The sequence below is a fragment of the Nansenia antarctica genome (assembly GCF_963989245.1).
Source record: "Nansenia antarctica genome assembly, chromosome: 1".
In the NCBI taxonomy this organism is placed as follows: Eukaryota; Metazoa; Chordata; class Actinopteri; order Argentiniformes; family Microstomatidae; genus Nansenia; species Nansenia antarctica.
In genome coordinates this window covers 108,999,842-109,022,269 of record NC_137674.1, presented here as the reverse complement: position 1 = coordinate 109,022,269, position 22,428 = coordinate 108,999,842, and the positions used below count along the sequence as shown (strand labels likewise).

General features: G+C 41.3%; 1 protein-coding gene across 1 annotated transcript; it reads left to right on the top strand.

The window, feature by feature from the left end:
* Positions 1-1,510: 1,510 nt before the first annotated feature.
* Positions 1,511-4,185, top strand: b3gnt7 (UDP-GlcNAc:betaGal beta-1,3-N-acetylglucosaminyltransferase 7; the record flags this gene model as incomplete). The annotated part of the gene is made up of 2 exons (XM_080546691.1): positions 1,511-1,523; positions 2,931-4,185. Coding segments are annotated over exons 1-2 (1,257 nt in total). The 5' UTR covers positions 1,511-1,521.
* Positions 4,186-22,428: the final 18,243 nt, after the last annotated feature.

Genomic DNA, 22,428 nt, shown 5'->3' with positions numbered 1-22,428 from the left:
AGACAGATAGATAGATACATACATACATACATACATACATAGATACATAAATAATTTAATAATGTTGCCATTTAGCAGACGCTTTTATCCAAAGCGACTTACAATTACGAATTACAGGGACATTCCCCCTGGAGTAACTGAGGGCTAAGTGCCTTACCCAAGGGCACACTAGTAGTGTTGTGGCTTCAGGCGGGATTTGAACTCACAACCTTCCGATCACAAGTCCAACTCACTATCCACTAGACCACCACTACATAGACAGACTACATAGACAGATACACAGACAGATAGATAGAGACATACTCTGAGATAGACATGAATCGGATTCCATTTTGCATTGGTGTAATAGCTTAACAGTTGTAGTAGCAGTTGTAGTTATTATTATTGTTATTATTATTATTAATGCAAATTACTATATAATAATAATAAAAATAATAATAATAATAGTAATTATTAACAGATTATGATAATATATATGCACTGCCAGTTTACATTTGGGATGCAACCTCAGCAAATATTTTCAAGTCAAGACTAAAAACTCTTAATATTGCCATTAAATGACAATTATTTTCTAAATGTATCTTGTGTATGTTAGTTGATGCATCTATATATTTGTATATATTGTATATATTTGTATATGTATTTACTTAAATATTATAGTAATTCCTGTATTATTTAGTTATTTTGTTTATCTTTGTTCTATCCCCCATTGCATGGTTTATTGTTGTTTTATTAAGTAGTTTATATTATTGCTATTGTGTGTTTTTTTTATTACTATTGTTCTATTATTATTTTTATGCTGTGTGGATATGTTAAAGCACTTTGAGCTGCAACGTTTGCAGGAAAAGTGCTATACAAATAACGGTTATTATAATAATGAGTATTACCCATAACATAATTAAGCCAGCTGCCATTGGAGAAACCGGTTCATTAAGGTGCAATATTTAGTCCCTTACAATTACGAATGATTCATAGATGACTCGATCCATCTTAATGGACAGACGTAGCCTATGTGCACTTGCGTAATATAAAGCAAGTTTTTTTTTTTTTTTTTTTTTTACCTTCTAAACGTTTAGAATTCTAAAGCAACGTTTGCAGAAAAAAGTGCTATACAAATAAAGGTTATTCTTATTCTTATTATCCTAGATAATTGGGCGTATAAGGACTGCACCCCCAGTTCATTCTCAAACGTCTATTTGCATACAGGCCCCTACGTAACGTCCCGCCCGCTTTATAAGCCCGTCGCGCTCCTGGGGTGGCCAGTCTGGCCACTGACAGCCTAGATCCACCTTGTGCCTTTCTGTGTGGGCGCTGACACCGGGGGGCAACGTAACGTTTTAATTTCCTTAGGTTACGTAGGAAATAAGAAATAGGCTACCTTCAAATTTTTTTGCTCTTGGGACGGAGAACGGACTAACTTTACGCATATCTGAAGGGACCGTACGTACGTGTGCCATCCGTCTGCGGGGCTCAGAGCTGATACCAACAGCGACCCTAGGCTGCTCGCACTCTGCATCAAACATGTAAGTGACTTTTCTTTTTTTTATAAGATACTGGGGTTTTGTTTATCTTTGTTGTTCGTGATTGGAGATGTTGAAACCGTTATTTCTTAGAGAATTAAGGACATTCAGTTCACTTTGATAAGATGCGCACTTGCATGCCCGCGTGGATTGATTGATTGATTGAAAACTTTATTAGAAGATTTGCAGAAGTAGGTACATGCAAGTACATATTACATACAAGGTCAACTAAAAGGATAAAAACCCAAGAAAGCCACTGGCTTATTTCAATTGGGGTCCTTGATTCTCAATTCATCGTTACATGTAAGACAGACAAAAAAAACTAGTACTATCTACAAGATAATACAGACAAGGATAAAAGTCGCCTTTGCGTTTCTGTAATTACTGCGCGCTATTAAGGATAAGCTATACTTGATCTATAGCCCAACCAAACTATCATGTTCACCATTAATACAATGTTTCATGGTTATTTGTCTGTAATAGATTCACATAGAATAGTCTTGCAGGAGGATCAAATCTAATAAAAGTTATTATATCAGGACTTGTATCATCAGTCACCGCAAGTTCTCAAAACACGTGTAAATAAATCATTTAATTTCAAATAGTTGTACAGCATAGTCCACTGTGTCGCAAATTAAGTGAGACATTCAGATTTGTTCAATATTCTACTTACAGTTGATCGACTATATATAGCCTCTCTATATATATATATAGATCCTATAAAATAACTTCTCTCAATGGTCTTCACTTGACTAAACGTTGCCGTCGGGACATGATATAACCTTGAAGTTTGAGTAATATTCACATCACACATTTTCACTTGGACCGAGAAGTTGTATCGATTCACTGTCTTGTCTTTGAACGGAACATCTTGTTCTGCACATGGAGAAACAAAAATGCAAAGTCCCGTCAAATGTATCTGTTGCGGAGTTCTGGGTCAAATATTCGAGATGACATGGTAACATTTCCATCCCCGTTTTACACAAATCTAAAATATTTGACTCAGAACATTGAATAACCTTCCTCTTACAGTGTTCATTCTTTAAAATAACCAAACAACTATCTGAAGTGGTAATTTTATTAACAGAAACTTGACAGCTCTGTTCATAACATTCTCGGTTTAAAAAGTGTTGATTTGTCTCTAATCTAAATTATGGTAAAGACTACAACCCAAAACAGTTCATTTCTTAATATTATCACACAGTATCATATTTCAAATTATTATATTATATATATAGATATATAGCATTTAAACACTATGCTGAACTATATCTGATTCTGATATCTTAGCTAGAAGGCGCACAACACTTGCAGTTGTTGTTGAGCAACTGTGTCAATTAACACACATTAAAAAGCATAACAAGCACAGCCAATAACAGTCCTTCTCTGTCTGTTTCTCTGTCTCCTCAGGATGAACACCAGGGACCGGTGGAGGGTGTACAAGCGGGTGTGTGTGATGTTCTTCCTGGCTGTGGTGACGCTGACCGTGGTCCAGAGAGGCAGCATCAGCTCGGGGTCTCCCTTCCAGATCGAGAGGCGGGCGGCCGAGGGAGCCGCACCTCCACCAGCTGGACAGCAGCAGAACAACAAGGACCTCTACCCCGGGACCAACAACTTCTGGAAGGCCAACGCCAAACCCGAGACTCCGCCAGCCCTGCCCGCCACCACGGAGGAGCCCGGCATCACCCAGGAGCACAGCGGCCCCAGCACCTGGGACGTGACGAGCAGCAACTGCAGCGCCAACCTCAACTTCTCCCGCCAGGACTGGTTCCGGGGCCTGGAGGCCAACTTCAAGCAGTTCCTGCTGTACCGCCACTGCCGCTACTTCCCCATGCTCATCAACCACCCGGAGAAGTGCGCCGGGGAGACCTACCTGCTCATGGTGGTCAAGTCCGTGGCCACGCAGCACGACCGGCGGGAGATGATCCGGCAGACCTGGGGCAAGGAGCAGGAGGTGGACGGCAGGAAGGTGCGGACGCTCTTCCTCCTGGGCAAGTCCTCCAACGAGGCGGAGAAGGCCAACCACCAGAAGCTGCTGGAGTACGAGGACTACATCTACGGGGACATCCTCCAGTGGGACTTCACGGACAGCTTCTTCAACCTGACGCTCAAGGAGACCCACTTCCTCAAGTGGTTCAACACCTACTGCGCCGGCGTGCGCTACATCTTCAAGGGCGACGACGACGTCTTCGTCAGCGTGGGGAACATCGTGGAGTACCTGGAGAGCAGCAGCCGGGTGAAGAGCCTCTTCGCGGGGGACGTCCTGTTCAAGGCCAAGCCCATCCGCAAGAAGGACAACAAGTACTACATCCCTCAGGCCCTGTACAACAAGACGCTCTACCCTCCGTACGCCGGAGGGGGGGGCTTCCTCATGGACGCACCCTTGGCCAGGAGGCTCTACTGGGCCTCGGAAAGCCTCGAGCTGTACCCCATCGACGACGTGTTCCTGGGCATGTGTCTGGCGGTGTTGCAGGTCGACCCCATCAAACACAACGCCTTTAAGACGTTCGGCCTGGTGAAAGACAAGAACAGCAAGCTGAACAAGGAGCCCTGTTTCTTCAGGAGCATGATCGTGGTCCACAAGCTTCTTCCTCCGGATCTCAAGCGCATGTGGGACCTGGTCAACAGCGAACTGGTCTGCGCACAGAAGGTGCAGATCTTATAGCCTGGTGGGAACATGAGGGGGAAGGGGAGAAGCAGAGAACATGTATAGTAAAGCTCTTTCTTCGGGAGGGTGCAAGGGGGTTAAGAGTTAAGAGAAACATGTGTGTATGGGGTTAGGGAGGTCAGAGGTTAACTCCTAATTCAAGTTCTCCTTTTTTCGGAGAAGGTTGTTCCAGGACAATATTAATTGAATTATTTATGAACTGCGTCGCATTTTCCTGTGGAGTGGAATGCTGCAGTGGCAGAAAATAAAAACTATCTGGTGATTTTTATTTTTTTTATTTTTTTCCTAAGCGGAAATCGCTTTTGAATTATTTATATTCTGGTGGCATTTTGAAGGACTCTCGATGTCAGCAGGCAAATTCAGAGACACCAACCAAAAGGGTGTGCGCGTAGTGGTGGTGGTGGTGGTACAGTACATTCTGGAGAGAGGACAGCAAGCCGCACCACACCGCCCCCCACATCCCTTTGACAGTATACTGAATGTTGACCACCATCTCGATTTGGACCAGGCTTACCATGCTAGCGAAGTTAACATGGACCTCGAAAAAGATGGGCGGAAACAGAAGTGTCTCTACCTCACCAATGTAGTCAACAAAGTCTCTTCTTACATGGGTTAGCCGTTAGCCGTTTGTATGTTTTCTAAGGCACCAATGCCTTAAAGGTGTATTTTTTATGTTTCCATGTTTATACAAAAATCATCATGTTATTTTTCCGGTTACACAAGACCCCTATTATAGTCTAACGTAGAGAAATCATTTCTAAAGGACTCACTGCACTTCTGTGAGATATACCACAGAATAGTTTTAAATAAAACTTGATCTGGACTTTTAATAGAGTACTACTGGAAACTAAAAAGTATGTCCAAACTCCTTCTGTATGTGTCGATGAATGTGCTGATATACTTGATAAGAAATTGGGTTGAGGGTTTACATTGAAACTGTGAAACAAATAAACTACTGCTGGTACGTGTACATGATGTGTTAATTTAATAGCTCCTGAGAGAAGGGGGACAGAAGAGGGTGTTTGATATTTTATTTAATGTGGGAAAGGTATTGGAATCAATGAAATATGCAATGATTTTACTACCGAATGTTGAGGGTATAGAGGGTGGTGATTATGTTTGGATGGTGTACTGTATATACATGTAAAAAAACAAGATGTATATAGAATCATATTTGTAAATAAACATCTAAATTCATCTGTGAGCCTTACATTGTTTTTTTTATAAGGCTTTCTAAGATCAGTTAGTTGGGCTATTGACAAGAAACATTGACCAGACATACAAAATAAGGTCAACTGACTAGGACACCTGACTTACATTATATTTGATCTTAACGTTGACATATCTGTTATACTGGCAGACACAGAAGAGGATTTTCATTGAGGTTGTCCTCAGGTAAGATCATAACCAGGTACGATCTGATCATAATGTTTAGTGTTCAATGATTCAATGTTCATTACATAACCATCTTTGTGTCCACACAATATTGATTAAGCACCATGTTGTAGTAAGTGCTTGATTTACATTTTTACATCTTTGGCATTTATCAGACGCCTTATTCCAAAGCGACTTACAAGCGATACATTAGACTAAGCAAGTGAATCATCAATCCACCAGTCGTAGCAGGAAGAGTAATCTAGCTCAGGCCAGGGGCCATTGGTAGTCGTCGTGATAGAAGAAAGAAATTTGATCAATATTGTGTGGATACAAAGCTGTAACACCTTTAGGGTTAGCTTATATCTCTCTTAAATGTTGTTTAGCTTCCAATGATACATTTAACGACTGTTTTAAATACAAAATATCAAACAAATATCAAAATGTGACACCGATGTTTGATGCATGACCAAAGAAAAATAGAGCTTTAACTTTTCTCATTGTTGGTTCTTGTTGGTTTTCACAGAAGGTTTATGCAAAGTCACACTGTTGGTGTGCGATTTCTTATTGTTTATGTTATGGGTTCTTAGTGAATATCATGTCATTTAACCCAACAAAACCGCTGAAGGTGATACTGCCGATAGATAAGAAGGATAATGTTCTGCCCTTTAAGTTGACCCAAAAAGACAACAGGCCATCACAAAACAAAACGATTACATTCCGGTTATTGTTCATAACCTCTTCTAGAACAAAGATAAGAAGCAATAGAGAAACTGGATATTGGCTGGATACAGGTTCAGGAGTGAGTCCACATAAAGGGTGTTATCGGTGAGAAGGCCAACTGTCTCAAAGCAGCAAAGCAGGATGCCTGAACAGGTTATTTTCCATTTCTGGAAAATTCTTTTTCACAAAAGATATGCATGCAGATGTACTACAAGATCTATAAAATCCAAACAACAAAAACAACGTAATTAGTTTTTTTACATCACAATGATATCTAAACATATAATTAAAGTTAACATTTTAGTTAAAATACCATGTGTTCAATATATATAAACCCTTAGAATAACCCCAAAAAATTATTTAAAAAAATATTTCGATTGTTTGTCTGTTTGTTTGTTTGTTTGTTTGACTGTGCCAAAGTGGCTCTCAAAAACCAAAAGATTTCAAACGTTTTTCAAAGCCGGAATTAAAGTCCCTCCAGCACTTTATATTGAAAAGATTGTGTCCATTATCCCTTCAAAAGGAGCTGATAGGAGTTGACATAGGCAGCTACTGTACCTCCTTAGCCTCCGGTTACCCCCTCCTATCCAGTTTCCATTCTCCCTGGTGTCTCTGAGGGTCAGATTGGACACTGGAAACCCAGAGAGAAAGATGGAGTGTGAGTGTCCTCCCACAAAAAAAAAAAATCCCTGAAGACAAAAGGCATGAAGCAAACACAACAAACACATGTGACAGGTCTGATTCAGACCGTATGGATGTTTACATGGAGGAGGGGGAACACACACACACACACACACACACACACACACACACACAGCTACACGTTGGGGCATGGGTCCAAGATTAGCATCTAGGTCGGTAGTTCTCTTTCAGTCGACTCCTCGCTGTGGGACATACCTATTCTCTGAAGACCCCCTATTCAGTCACGACCTGCAGGCAGATAAACCACACCTACCGCCCGTCCTATATAGGGTATAGGAACTAGCAAGGGCTAGTTTTTTGTGTGTCCCAATAGTGAGGGCCCCCCCCCCCCCCTCCCCCTCCCCCCTCATCTCCCTCATCTCCCTCAGAGAATCTGTGTCACGTCCGTAACCTCTCGTTCACTTGGCACTTCAGGTGACTTGAGTCTTGTTTACATAACACGTCACCCAAGGACGAGGCGAAAGAAAATATCCAGTCAGATAATAAAAACACTATTTTGCATGACGGCTTGAAGACGGCGGTTCCCACTGACTGGTTTGTGAAGCCTCTGTCTTGGCGTTATATAGAGCACTTCAAAGATTCAGAGAGGAAGTAATAATAGCACTAATGGTTTGTTTATGGCTGTTTCCTGTGGGGTAGGTAAGTGTGTGTGTGTGTGTGTGTGTGTGTGTGTGTGTGTGTGTGTGTGTGTGTGTGTGTGTGTGTGTGTGTGTGTGTGTGAGGGGGGGTGGGGGGGTGGGTGTGGGCGCACATGCTTGTGTGTGCGTGCATGCTTGTGTCTGTGTGTGTGTGTGTGTGTGTGTGTGTGTGAGGTGACCTTCCTGCAGAAGCCAAGACATTGAACCCAAGGTGAGGTTGGTGGCACAACATTGAGGATGGTGGCTGGTACAGGGGGGTGTGTGGGGGGAGGGGGGGGGGATGACCATCTGTGTCCGCACTCTGCCCGTGGACCTGCAGACCGGGAGCCAGTTGTTAGCCGACAGCAATTGGGTTGAGCTTTTGATGTCAGCGTCTGCACGGGGGTAGCTTGCGAGGCCCAGAGTTCTTCACACCACCACTCTATTAACTTCAAAGGCATCTCGGGATCCATCTTTGGGGCCCAGCCCAACAGGGGAATGTTTGCTCCTTGGAGAACACCCCCACAACGCCCCCCACCCTCCCCCCTCGTCCCTAGCTAAATCTACAGTGGGATGTATTCAGTTCTGGATGCATGGCTGCATGGCTGCGTTCAATTTCTCCCCACACATTAATCGTGCCGTAACAGGAGAGAGGAATCTCATTTGCACTCCACGCAGACCGTCGCTCATAACATTTGCGTGTACACAAATATCTCCTCGTCGCACAGAAAGCCAATGATTCAAGCAGAGGAGAAAAAAAAGACATGTTTGAAAGATGAGGGGTCAAGATAAGGTTAATTGTTTCGGCTATCAAGATGTGTTCTGTGTGTGTGTCGTCGTATCGTTGTTTACGGGTGTGTTTATGGAAAACATGAAAGAAACTTTGACTTGTAAGTAGGTATGTAAGTAATGTTTATGTATATAGCACATTTACAACAACAAAACAGCCGCCCCAAGGTGGTTAACAGATAAAACACTAGTAAAAGAGCAGGCTCACCTCAGGTCAAAGGCCAGGGAGGAGAGGTGTGTCTTAGCTAATTTTTTTAAAAGCCTCGACGCTCTGGGCGAATCTGACGTGGAGGGGGAGGCTATTCCAGAGCCTAGGGGCTGCCTTTGCGAAGGCTCTATCCCCTCTGGTTTTGAGCCTGGTCCTAGGGACCTCCAGCATGACTACTGGATGTAAGTAATAGCAAGATACTCTAATGAGTGACACATTTCATTTCGTTATCTCTATTGCACTAAAATAAAAAAGGTGACTGGTATGTCGACTTGGTATGTGGACATGGTATGTGGACATGGTACCAGAATGATAGCAGGAACTGATGGGTGCTAATCAGAAAAACAACAAAAACAAGTAGCGTGGCCTCGAAGTATAGGTGGCCTCGAAGTAGGAAAGAGAAAGTATTTAGTCTTCCTTTATCTCTGTACTGCAACAGTTTAGATTTGAGATCCAACAGTTACTATGGAGGTCAAAGTCGAGATTCTCAGCTTTAATTCAATGTTTTCTTTTGTTCACCATTTAGAAATTACAACCCTTTTTTTACAGGGAAATAGTCCCCCTGTTTCAGGGAACCAACAGTATTGGGAAATTGGCTTTGACATTATGTTTCTGGCTAGTCAGGTGTGTGGCAGTCACAGGAAATAAGAAAGATGTCAATGTCTAATATTGATTCTAGCCTTTACATTTTCCTTTGGAGTTTGGTATCGGCATCTGTCAAGAGGAAGACCAAAGGTTTGTCACTGCAAGTCACGGACGAAACTATCATATAACGGAAGAAACTATCGACTATCAAGAAACTATCATAACTATGTCGAAAAACCGTAGGCATGGCAACAACAACAACTGCCTGGAAAGAAAAACAGGTAGGACAAGGAAGACTTCTACAGTGGATGATGAAGAATGCTCACCATGCCAGCCACCCCAACACGAAGGTGGCAGACGTGAATGTGTCAGACTTCACCAGCAGAACTACAGAGAGTACACTGCCAGGTGTAAACTGGATGGCCAGATTGGTTTGCTAACAAGTCTCTAAAAGAGCCTGCAGAGTTCTGGAAAAAAGGTATTGAGGACAGATGAGACAGATATAAGATGTGAGAGTGATAAAGTGTACAGTACAGTGTGGAGAGAAAAAAGGAACTGCCCAAAATTGCTGGCATACCTCCTCTGAGAAAGGCCAGCGAGAAAGGAGGGCTGGGAATCAGAAAGAAACCATCATAAACAAACAAAACCTTAGGCTTGCCAACAACAACAGTTTGGAAAGAAAAACACTGGTGAGCTCAGAAACCACAAACGGCCTGGAAGGGCAAGGGGGACTTCTACAGTGGATGAGTGACACATTTCCTTTTGTTATCACTAAGGAACTAAAATAGAATATGCGACTTTGTGGTATGGCTGTGGTATGTGTACCTGGCATCATAACCTGATAGGTGGTAGACAGAAAAAACCCAAGTATTGGAAAGAGGAAGCATTTTGTCTTATCTTATCCTGTCTTCTCTTAAGATATTATCTTAAGATATTATCTTAAGATTTTATCTCTATACTGCAATAGTTTCGATATGAAATCAGATCGGAACCCATCTTCCGTTGGAGACTGAAGACCCATCTCTTCAGGTTACACCTTAACTGCTCCTCCTGAGACATTACCACCCCCCAGCACTACTCTACTGCCCCCCTTGTACTGTCTCTTCAGTTCCCCCTTGTACTGTCTCTTCAAAATCGCCGGCATACCACCTCCTCTCTGGTATGGGGTGTTATGGCGTGGGCGCCACGAAATGTCTCATGTCTTCATAAATACTGACGGCAGCAGCAGAACGAATCCTGAAGTGTACGGAAACATCTAGTCTACTGAAGTAAGAGAGAATGCTTCAAATCTCATCAGACAGCGCTTCACCTTGCGGCAACGGCCGCAAACACTGCCACTGTAACTAGGGACTTAAGGGACTCTTAGGGACTCTAACTAGGGACAAAAAGTGATTTAAATCCAATTGAGCACGCATTTAATTTGCTGAAGAGGGAACCTAAGGCAAAAAGACCTCAAAACAAAGGCGGTTATGTTATTGCATGCCAATGATTGTCAACCAAATACTAAACGTGAGTGCTTTATGTGGACATTATATGTTTTTCTCCAATCAGTTTGGAGCCCTGAAATACAGGGAATATGCTTTAAAAATGTTGTACTTTCTAAATGATGAAATCCCTTGCCAATTCTTGGAAAGCCCTCAGAGTGGTTTTATTCAGGGAAGTGGTTAAATATAGTAGGTTGTAGTTAAAGATAGTAGGTTGTATTTTTTTTTTCCGCAGTCCCACTCATATTTTTCATTTTTATTTGACAGATACAGTGAAGATTTAGACAGGAAGGATGGGTGAGAGAGAGGGGAGGGATGACATGCAGGATATGTCCCCGGCCGGAATCGAACCTAAGCGCCCCAAGGTCGTAGTTAAATATAGTAGGTTGTAGTTAAAGATAGTAGGTTGTAGTTAAACAGTAGGTTGTGGTTAAAGATAGTAGGTTGTGGTTAACACTAGGATCATTTGACCCTGTGAGTAAAAAATGTTTTATATCTTTATACTCGATCATATTTCAGGACCCTCCTTTCACGACTTTTCCTAGATATGTGCGTATCCTTACATTTTCAACATCACATCAGGATAAACTAGTATAAAGCTATTTTACAGTTTTTCTGTGTAGGAGGCAGGCTAATTTACAAGACGGCCAACTAGTGGTCTTTGTGTGTAATTAGCAGCTTGCAATTGTAAAGACTATGGTCATTTGACCCCCCCGAGGCGGCTCTTATAGGTAAAAAAGGGACGGCTGTTCTAGTGTTAAAGATAGTAGGTCATGGTTAAAGCTACTGTGGGGTGTGGCGGTAGTGCAAGTGTGTTAAGCAGAAGGCTATGTCAGGGATAGTTGCACTGATGAGAAACTGCTCTATTTGAGGATTTTCTGTGGGTGTTTGAGAACTGAAGTGAATCAAATTCGCTCCACTGCATCGATGACTTGGATACACACATTCGCAGGTTTCATTAATGTGTCTAGACACAAACTCATCTCCTTTGGCAAACAATAACAACGAGGGGGATGAGGGACCGTGTGATGGAGGGAGGATGTAAATAACAGTGGAAGAGAGAGAGAGAGAGAGAGAGAGAGAGAGAGAGAGAGAGAGAGAGAGAGAGAGAGAGAGAGAGAGAGGTTTTTGTGCAGTGAGGAAAACAGGTTTTTCAAGTTTGTACCATTTTTAAAAAGCCTTTTCTTTAAAACAGCCTCTCTCTGGACATCATTTACATACATAGTGTGGTCATGTGGACTGCATGGCTTTTCAGGAAGTAAAAAAAACAGGTTGGGAAAGAGATATTATTTGTATACATATTTCTGTTCACATCTATTCCCAGAATCCCATTAACATACTCGGCTTCATGTCTGTGTGGAGAGCTTTGCCTGCTTCATGGTTGAAGTTCAAGTTGTAGCAGTAACACAAACAGTTTGTTTGAATTGTCATCAGTGTATCAGTGACACCATCAGTGTGAAAACAGGGTCATGCACATGTTGTACGTGTCATCAAAGAGGCTACGGTAAGATAGCTTAGATAAATAAGGGTTGGATAAATACATAAGCCGGAAAACAAAGACGTTCATTCCTGTCAGTCACAAAAGCATCTCTCCACTGTGCAGCGTCTTCACTATGACTCCTCTCTAGCTATACGTCAATACAGTTGTATTATATCTTCATAGCGCCACTAGAATCACAACAATGATTTAGGTATTTAGTTTCTCAGGCTCGCTTGGGGGGGAAAGGGTTTTCTCAAATTAAGAGATTACTGTCAAATATGTACTAGTATGAATGAATGAATGAATGAATGGTCTTTATTGTCATTGATATAGTACAGGTACCAAACAACGACATTTGGGAGGGGGGGCTCCCCTGGTGCTAGGAAAAAAAACTAAAAACAAGAAGGGAAAAGAGCTGGTTTACATAAATAAAGGCTATGTACACTATCCACTATACTATACTATACAAATAAAACACTGTGCTGTACTCTATGCTATGCTATACCTATTCTAACATTTCCTATCTCTGAACCTTATGTACCCGAGGGTTGTCATATTGCACATAGTAGCAATAGTAGCCCTATACTATTATGTACTTTTCAGATGTATTAAGTTTATTGTGAAGTGTAGTATGTATATTGTGGTATGTAGATCCGCCTTCCCTTGTTCTGTTATCCATTTTGGCCTTGTTATGGTTGGGATGTTTTCAATGTTTTCAATTGGCAATGTGTGTGGTTGTTTGTCTCTTGTCCTGTCTGTGCCTCTTATTGTTTCTGCTGTTATTATGTCATGTGTATTGTACATGTACATTATTATGTATGATGTAGTGTTATGTTTAGGACCACCTCGAAAACGAGATGGCACATCTCAAGGGGTTTTATCCTAATACAATAAATGTACACATAATTGGTTATTAGGAGTCGAGGGGAGGCAGAAAACTAACAGTATTCCGCTCAATCAGTGGGGGTTAGACTGTAGAGAACAGTGTCTGCATCGTGTAGTAGGACTGGAGGGGCGACCCACAGGCCGCACTCCTTTATGGCACTTCTGTGCTATAGAACACCATGTCGGTGGACAAAGACGCATTGTAATGGGACTCTGGAGCAGTACACTCCCATTTAAAAAAGAGCCCTTTTAGAGCAGCCGGGCAAACAAACGAGTCAAAGTGAGCGTCAGTCTCTCCTCTGCGTACAATGCCCCATTGAATCGCCTCCAAAAGTTCTTTCGTAAAAAGAGAAGAACAGGTCACGGGAAAACAACACGGTGGAGGTAGAAAAAAAAAAAAGACAGCGACCGACGACCGCGAAAGAGGAGGACACAAGTCATCCTAGAGGGCTGACATAACGCTACCACGACCTCTGTCACTGGTCTGGTCTGATGAGCCAAGGGGGGGGGGGGGGGGGGGCAACGGATCCCTAAATGGGGGTATTATTCAGAGGGCTGTCCGCAGCCCGTCAACGGAGCCTCCCTCCCCGGGAAACTGGGGGGGACAACAAAAGCACCCTGTTCAGGTGCAGGGTCACGGATGACAGCACGGCGCTTGTCCGCTAGCCCTAAAGTGTCATCGGCCAGTGTCGTGTTGTCTCTTTCTAACAGACACACTGGTCTAGGTTGATGATGAGTCTGGCATGAGAGAGGCTACAACCAGTACCTATCCACCATCCACCTCAGACCTTGAAGTACACCAGTATTGATATGGGGCGCCTGGGTGACATAGCTGGGTAATTTTTTTTATACGGTGCCATTTGGACTTAATAACTTGTGAAAAATAAATTGTTGATTTATCTATATTTTAATGTTCTATTATATAAAGGACATATCTAGCTTGCTGAGGCACCTACATTTTATTTTACTAAGAATACCCTCTGTAGTTGAATAGGGCGAGTGTCTCCAGAACAGAGTGGACACATAACAGAGTGGACACATAACAGGGTGGACATTTTGAGTTAAAGTTAGCCTTTAGCCTGCCTGTGTTAGCATAATGCCTAGAATGACCATGAATACTTGATGAGGAATCTAATTTGCACTAAATACTTTTTTTGAAATTATTCAATTTGATTGATCTCCTCAATATTTAGGCATAACAGGGTGGACACGTTATGGTCAACCACATTAAACTCACTGGATAAAAACATAAAATCTGATGGTAAAAGAGGTAGAAAATCACACAGCTTACCACATTTGAAATCCCCTCCACTGATGTGATGTCACCTCATGAGAGTGATGTGATTGAGAAATATGGTTTTCTTTTAAAAGGGACATTAACACAGCATAACAGGGTGGACAGTGATCGCAGGGACAAGCTATATTGTAAGCAAAACCTTATTTTTTTGTACAAAAACATTTTTTTTAAATAAAAACTATATTTGATTTCAATAGATATTGATCAGGAAAATGAAATAATAATAACATATTTGGAAATGTATATGTTTTTAATAGTTATTTTTGGGATTGAAGTTGAATGAACAACACTGGGGACATCCCAAATCCCATGCAAAATCCCATTTACATCTTTAACCAAAGCTTTTAAAATGTAGAAAACAACAACTTAGAAGCCCATATCATTGTATTCATAATAAATAACAATTGACTAAACATGAAAAACCTAAAGGAATTAGTATTTGTCCAAATTTAGACAAAATACAACATGATTTAGTACTGGGGACGGAAAAGGCACCGTATTTAAAAAATGACCCAGCTCACTAAGGTGCATAGCCACGTAAATAAGGGTCGTTGGTTCGATCCCGGCCATCGACCTATCCTGCATGTCATCCCTCCTCTTTCTCTCTCTCTCTCTCTCTCTCTCTCTCTCTCTCTCTCTCTCTCTCTCTCTCTCTCTCTCTCTCTCTCACTCACTCATCTTTCCTGTCATCCCTTCTCTCTCTCACTCATCCTTCCTTGTCAATCTCTACTGTCCCCATCCCACTAAAGCAGAAATGCCCTTAAAAAACATATTTAAAAACTATTCAAATACAATAAGGGTGACAAGACATTAATGAGTGAGACATGATGAAGGTTATTAAGAGGGCGTCAGCACAGCAATACAACACGACCAGGTGCTCCTTTTCATTCTTGGATAGGTACACTGCTCACTAGCCCCCTCTGTGGGTTACTCATGGAACATACATGGAGGCTTCAAGCAAACTCCTTGACTTTCTGTAACTCACTGGTCAATCAGTAATTGACTTGTTTCTCCACTCCTGAAAAAGTTATTCAATCAAGGCTGTACTTGAGTGAATTGGAGGTCATATTTTTTTCTTTCTAGCAAAGGTGTAAAGATTGACCACCCGTGGGTCCTTGGCTGTGGTTCTACAGATCAACGGTGCTGGCGCCACCTGCTGGACATGACTGGTTTGATTTGTTTGTTTATTTAATCATAAAAATAATTTTAAAAAAATAGTTCCGCAACTGAACTTCAAATGGACTGTTGCCTAGTAACCTGAACACAAACATCTGTGCGGCGGAGTGATACATATAGTTAAAAGTCCCAGTGCTGTCTGTATATCAGCACTCATGGAATGTCTCTTGTCCAATCAAATTACTTGGTCGGAACTAACTGTTGTATAAATTAGGATGATCAAACTCAAGCAGAGTAGGTTTTAATGTCCTAAACATCATTTAGTTGATGTAACATGAACAATGTCTCATTTAAGTTATTTTCTTTTCATAATTAGTTGTGTATAATGTTTCCTTTAATATGCTGACAAAGTGTCATGTGGTTATGTTAATCCCTTTATTCATTTAACAATGTTTTCTTTTGTCGTCTATAAGGATTAGCATAGTAACTAGCTAGCTGTCACATGCCTAGCTAGGCTAACATTTTCTTCTGTTGCCAGGTATATTATTATTGATATCCTGTTCTATTCATCATTCATATTCTATATTATAATCATAATCATAATCATAATAACGTTTTATTTGTATAGCGCTTTTCCTGCAAACGTTGCAGCTCAGTCAAAGTGCTCCAATCATTATAATCATAATTTAATGATTTAGTAATTTAAAGGCAATATTAAAAAGATGGGTTTTTAGTCTTGACTTGAACATATTTGCTGAGGTTGCATCCCTAATGTAAACTGGCAGTGCATTCCACAATCTGGGTGCATCAAATGAGAATGCAGCCTCACCCAATCTCTTCTTTTGTAGCTACATAAAATACATATATACATACATATACTGTATGTGTGGAATGATTTTTACCTCAGTCTACCACGAGAGGTCCCAATGTGAATGGTGCTTGAGTGACCATGAGTCTGTGAGGGTCCTAATATTTGCGTTTTGATCCCCAGATTGCCTGATGTGAATAAATGGCTGAGGACTTTGAGGACTGAGACATCTGTATTTGACAACACAACGCAGAGCAGATTACTACCGCTACAAGAGCACACAGGTACCGGTTGATGTGACAGAACTATTTTAAAACAGGACAACCGTTAAACTACAATGCTACAAGATTAGAGGCCAGTAAAACCAGGATTCAATGACAGCAGATTTTGCCGGAGGTAAAATAGCAGCTAGTGCTCAGACTGACCTATAAGGGCAGAGTACACGTCCATGAAGACATGTCACAACAACCACAAATATTACAATGACCTCGGATGCCTTAAGGGGCAATCCTACGATACCGTTTGTGTGTTACCTTTGTCAGTTGCATGCACCACATCAATCCACCAGCCACTGTACCTCGGCGGTGGGAACCAGCACTGTTGCACACCAGCCTACTAACACCTAGGGGTGATAAAATACAAGGTTGTAGCAGCAACTAGCCTAGTACATCTTAGGGAGCAATGACAGTACACCACCATACCTCTAGCCTGAATGGAGAGGGGCTGAGAGCTTGGACAAACAGGGAGTTAGGTGAGCAAAGAAGTAGTTCACTGGGTATTCACAGGTTAAGTAGAGAATCACTAATCACTAATTGTTTACCAGGTGGTGGATGTCACGCCCCTCTGGATCCCAGTGGCTGTCCTGCCTTTCACAATAAAAGACCAGTCACAGATAGATGGATGGATGGATGAGAGAGGGGATGTACAGATGGATGAATACGGTTGCTTAGGGCCACAACCACTAGAGGGAGCCACACTTTTGCCGTCGATTTAGCGCAAGCAATCACCCGTCAACCAAAAAACTCCACTACCCGTCGACGAAAAAGTCAGCTAGCACCAACCCCACCCTGTGGCGAAATACCCATCAATCAAAAACTGCGCTAGCAAGCTCCCCTCCACCAGTCGACGAAACGTGCCAGGGGGGAGGGGCCACAATCTGAATCCTACTTAGGGCTACCAAAGCCCACGAGCCGGGCCTGGTTTGGGGGTACAACTGGTAGCCAAGACAAGAGGGTGCATTCCAAAGAAAGCTATTGGCCGGCTGCAATTATTCCAAAATACAGCAGCGAGAGTTTTAACCAAAACCAAGCAGACGAGTTCATATAACTCCTATTTTAGAAACTCTACACTGGCTTCCTGTTAAGTTCAGAATAGATTTCAAGATCCTTCTGCTTCTTTATAAAGCTCTCACTGGCATAGCACCAGAATATCTGAAAGACCTTTTGCTAGCATATCAGCCCAATAGAGCTCTCACGTCTTCTGATGCTGGTTTTCTCTGTGTACCACATGTACAAAAGAAGAGATTTGGTGAGGCTGCATTCTTATTTTATGCACCCAGATTGTGGAATGCAGCCAGTTTACATTAGGGATGCAACCTCAGCAAATATTTTAAAGTCAAGACTAAACCCCATCTTTTTAATATTGCCTTTAAATTACAAAATGATGATTATATAATGATTAAAGCACTTTGAGCTGCAACGTTTGCAGGAAAAGTGCTATACAAATACAAGTTATTATTTTTATTGCTGTGTAATGATTCAAAGAATGTGTTCTGTAGGTCTCTTGTTGATTTCATCCAAGGCTCTAAAAGCTCCACAGCAGTTGCACAGGGTACCCCCCCCCCTTCTGAAACATCAAATTCAAGCACCTTTCAAGGACTTTCAAGACTAAATTCCCTCAAATCCATGGACCCAACACAGCATAGTTTGAGACAGATCTAGATGAGAATTTATATAATAGGAACTATCCGCTCACAGACAACAATTAAAAAGAGAGGTTTGAATGTGTGAACACTAGATGGTCTCTTGCCTTCTCTACCACAGCACAGCAAAACAATATATTGTGAAAAGTTAAGCAATACAGAGACTTCTTTACTAGTTGACGAGCTAAGTAAAATATATATGTTGTTGTTATATATGATGTTTTAATATATATGTTACGGTACATGTGGGAAAACGGTACATGTGGGAAAACTAGGGTTAGGTGCTAGGGTGCTACGGTTAAGGTTAGGGTTAGGGTGAGGGGTAGGGTTAGGATTAGGTTTAGACATGCCAGCATGTACCAAGTGGACGTAGCACCTAACCCTAACCCTAGTTTTCCCACATGTCAAAAACGTTTAAGACCTTGATTTTTTTTTCTCAATTTCACAAACTTTCAAGGATTTCAAGGACCGATGGGAACCCTGGTTGCAGTAAAAATGGGCCACCATGTTAAAACATAGTTGTTTTTTCAGTTACAAAAAGCTGAATAGTGTTAAGTATAGTAGTAAAAGCTGTAGGAGTAGCATACCAGAACATGCTGAAGCTAGCCCACTAACAGAAAATAGCCTTCCAAGTTTGACAGGTCAGCCAAGAAATGATGAATTTCCACACTTTCGCTTCATTTCAAAGTCATAGCACACATTGATCCACATTTAATGACTTTAACCTGTCAAACTGGAAGGCTATTTTCTGACAGACTGAGTAACTGGCTGTAAGTAGTACATAGCACTGTATTCCCATTAGATCTTAGATCTTATGAGGGAAGATGCTGTCAACCACATATCCCAGACATATCTTTGTGAGACTGCCACCTTGTGGGCGTAGTTAATAGACAGCCATGTTGCACAGCGTTTAGCATTGCTCACATCCCTGTATACTCAATGTCAACACTTTGGCGCTTTTCCATTGACCGGCTCGGCTCGGCACGGCTCGGCACGGCTCGGAATCGTTCTCCACTATGCAGGAACGACCCGGGACTGTAGGAGGAGTTATGTGTCATAAGATTCCCCCCGCTATACAGATCAGCGGGGGGAAATGCGATAATAATTATGTCAAAATGCAGCACTATCGTGCACAGATCAGCCTTACAACATGTAACGTTAAGTGCCTGTTACTTGCCACTTTCAGTTCTAGTAGACTAGTTTAGATCTCGCAACCAGGGAAATGCCGACATGTGTTAAAGCCCCGATTCTATTTTTATTTCTCCTGACAGGTTGAGCACAGTGCTTTTTTTTGTTGGTGAACTACCGTAATAAACCTAAAAAAGTTCAACTGTGCAAAAAGTGCAACTTCGCTGCTTTCAGAAACTGTTTGAGTTGAAAAAAAAAATTTGGGCATATAGTTCATGATAGTTTTTGATTGGGCATATAGTTCATGAATTACGATAGTTTGAAGGAACGCTGTAAAATCCTGTCTGCGCCGACAGCTCCGGTTTCGGAGCAATACGCGAATCTATCGGCATTAGTCAAATACATGCTCACATCCAGTCATCCGCTCACTGCTCTCCATCAAAAATGGCACATCCATCAATAATATTACATAATAACAACTGCTCTGATTAGATTGCTTAGATTGTTTAATACATCAACGGGGGAAAAGCGAGATGAACTCGCGAGTATCATGCTTCCTCCATTGAACGGAAAGTCTATCCACGTTTGTTATAGATACGAGTGCTCCGGTGTCTTGCTGGTAGTCAAATATATTTATTTATATATACAGCATATGGATGTTACGTGCCTGTTACCTGCCGCTTTCAGTTCTAGTAGTTTAGATCTCGCAACCAGGGAAACGCTGACATGTGTTAAAGGGAGCAAGACGCGAATCTACCAGCATTTGACTGCCGCTGGACTGAGGAACAGCATAGGCACAGGACATCGCCATAATAGCGATTCTTTTTTTAATGCTTGTTGTAAATAAAAGTTCTATGATGCATTGAAATGACATTAAACTAAGATAATACGATGGTTATCATAATTTTTCTAACCTTTATTAATAAGTTATTACAGAAACAGTAAGTGACATTTTCAGAGAGCGAAATCTGTTGTGGTATTTAAAGATAGCGGTTAGCGAAGAAATCTATGAACATGGGATAACGATTTCCATTGACCAATCAACAGCGTGCAGCGTCACACGTCACATGCAGCCTGGCAAAAAAGTACCTTTGGTACCTTTCGCTACCCATCCCGAACAAGAAATAAAACCGGCACTGGTACCAGAAATGGCACAGGTACTTTTGGCAGTGGAGAAAGGCTAAAGACCCGGGTCGGCCCTGTAGTGGAAAAGCGCCAATAGATGGCTGCTCATCCCTGGTTAATATGATCACTCAATGACATTTGCACTACTGACGTTTACATTACTACCTTTGCTCATACCGTATATTGTACATTGCACATGTCTCCTGAGCAGTGTTGCCACAGTTACTTTTAAAAAGTATTCTGATTACTGATTACTGATTACTCCTTTAAAAAGTAATCTAGTTACTTTACTGATTACTTGATTTTAAAAGTAACTAAGTTAGATTACTAGTTACTTTTTTAGTTACTATTGGCAGCTGCCTAGGCACCCGACCCCCCCCCCCCCCCCCGCAACATAAAACTGAAAACTGGTTTTGCCAAAACTCACTTTATTTTAACAGTAACTTAAATTACATAATTAAACTTTAAACAATAACTTAAAACAACAAAATAAAGAGTCTTTCTTTGCCTCACCCAACATAAATACTTGTTTTTAAACAATAAAATAAATATAATCTTTATTTAACAGTAACTAGCAAGGAGTGGTTTCACAAAACCTAAAACCTACCCTGACCATTCAGATATGATCCTAATATAATCCTAATCCTAAACTGGGTGAGTCTGAGTTTATCAATGATCAACATTTATGTTCTTGTCATCCTTTGCTGACACAAACTCAAAATAATCCTTATATTTCCAGCTATTTAACGCATATCTCTGTTCTCGCTCCATTGTGTAGGCTACGCTTCTGTTTACACTGTGCAATCAGCGTGGTGATACACGTGAGCGATTCTGCTGCAATCTCGCGATAGTCAAGAGCCGTTTTTTGCGGGCATGGCCTTCCATAGTAACCTCGTGTTGAAAACGTGAGCACTGACGTCACTCCCCAAGACGCTAGAAAAGCTATCGAACATTACAAAGAAATACTGCATTTAGCCTAAGTTACGCAATAGTAACGCACAGTCACTTGAATAAGTAACTTTAATCCGATTACTGATTTGGAAATAGTATCGCGTTAGAATACTCGTTACAGGAAAAAGTATTCAGATTAGAGTAACGCCTTACTTAGTAACGCGTTACCGCCATCACTGCTCCTGAGACAGTTTCTTGTATACTTCTGCACATTAGATACTGTACATAAACTACCTCACTGTACTAGCTGGGTCATTTTTTAAATACGGTGCCTTTTCCGTCCCCAGTACTAAATCATGTTGTATTTTGTCTAAATTTGGACAAATACTAATTCCATTAGGTTTTTCATGTATAGTCAATTGTTATTTATTAAGAATACAATGATATGGGCTTCTAAGTTGTTGTTTTCTACATTTTAAAAGCTTTTGGTTAAAATTGTGTACAAAAAATTAAGGGTTTGCTTACAATATTGCTTGTCCCTGCGATCACTGTCCACCCTGTTATGCTGTGTTAATGTCCCTTTTAAAAGAAAACCATATTTCTCAACCACATCACTCTCATGAGGTGACATCACATCAGTGGAGGGAATTTCAAATGTTGTAAGCTGTATGATTTTCTACCTCTTTTACCATCAGATTTTTATGTTTTTATCCAGTGAGTTTAATGTGGTTGACCATAACGTGTCCACCCTGTTATGCCTAAATATTGAGGAGATCAATCAAATTGAATAATTTCCAAAAAAGTATTTAGTGCAAATTAGATTCCTCATCAAGTATTAATGGTCATTCTAGGCATTATGCTAACACAGGCAGGCTAAAGGCTAACTTTAACTCAAAATGTCCACCCTGTTCTGGAGACACCCGCCCTATTCAACTAGAGGGTATTCTAAATAAAATAAAATGTAGGTGCCTGAGCTCGACCACTATGTTTTTTAGCAAGCTAGATGTCCTTTATATAATAGAACATTAAAATATAGATAAATCAACAATTTATTTTTCACAAGTTATGAAGTCCAAATGGCACCGTATAAAAAAATGACCCAGCTAC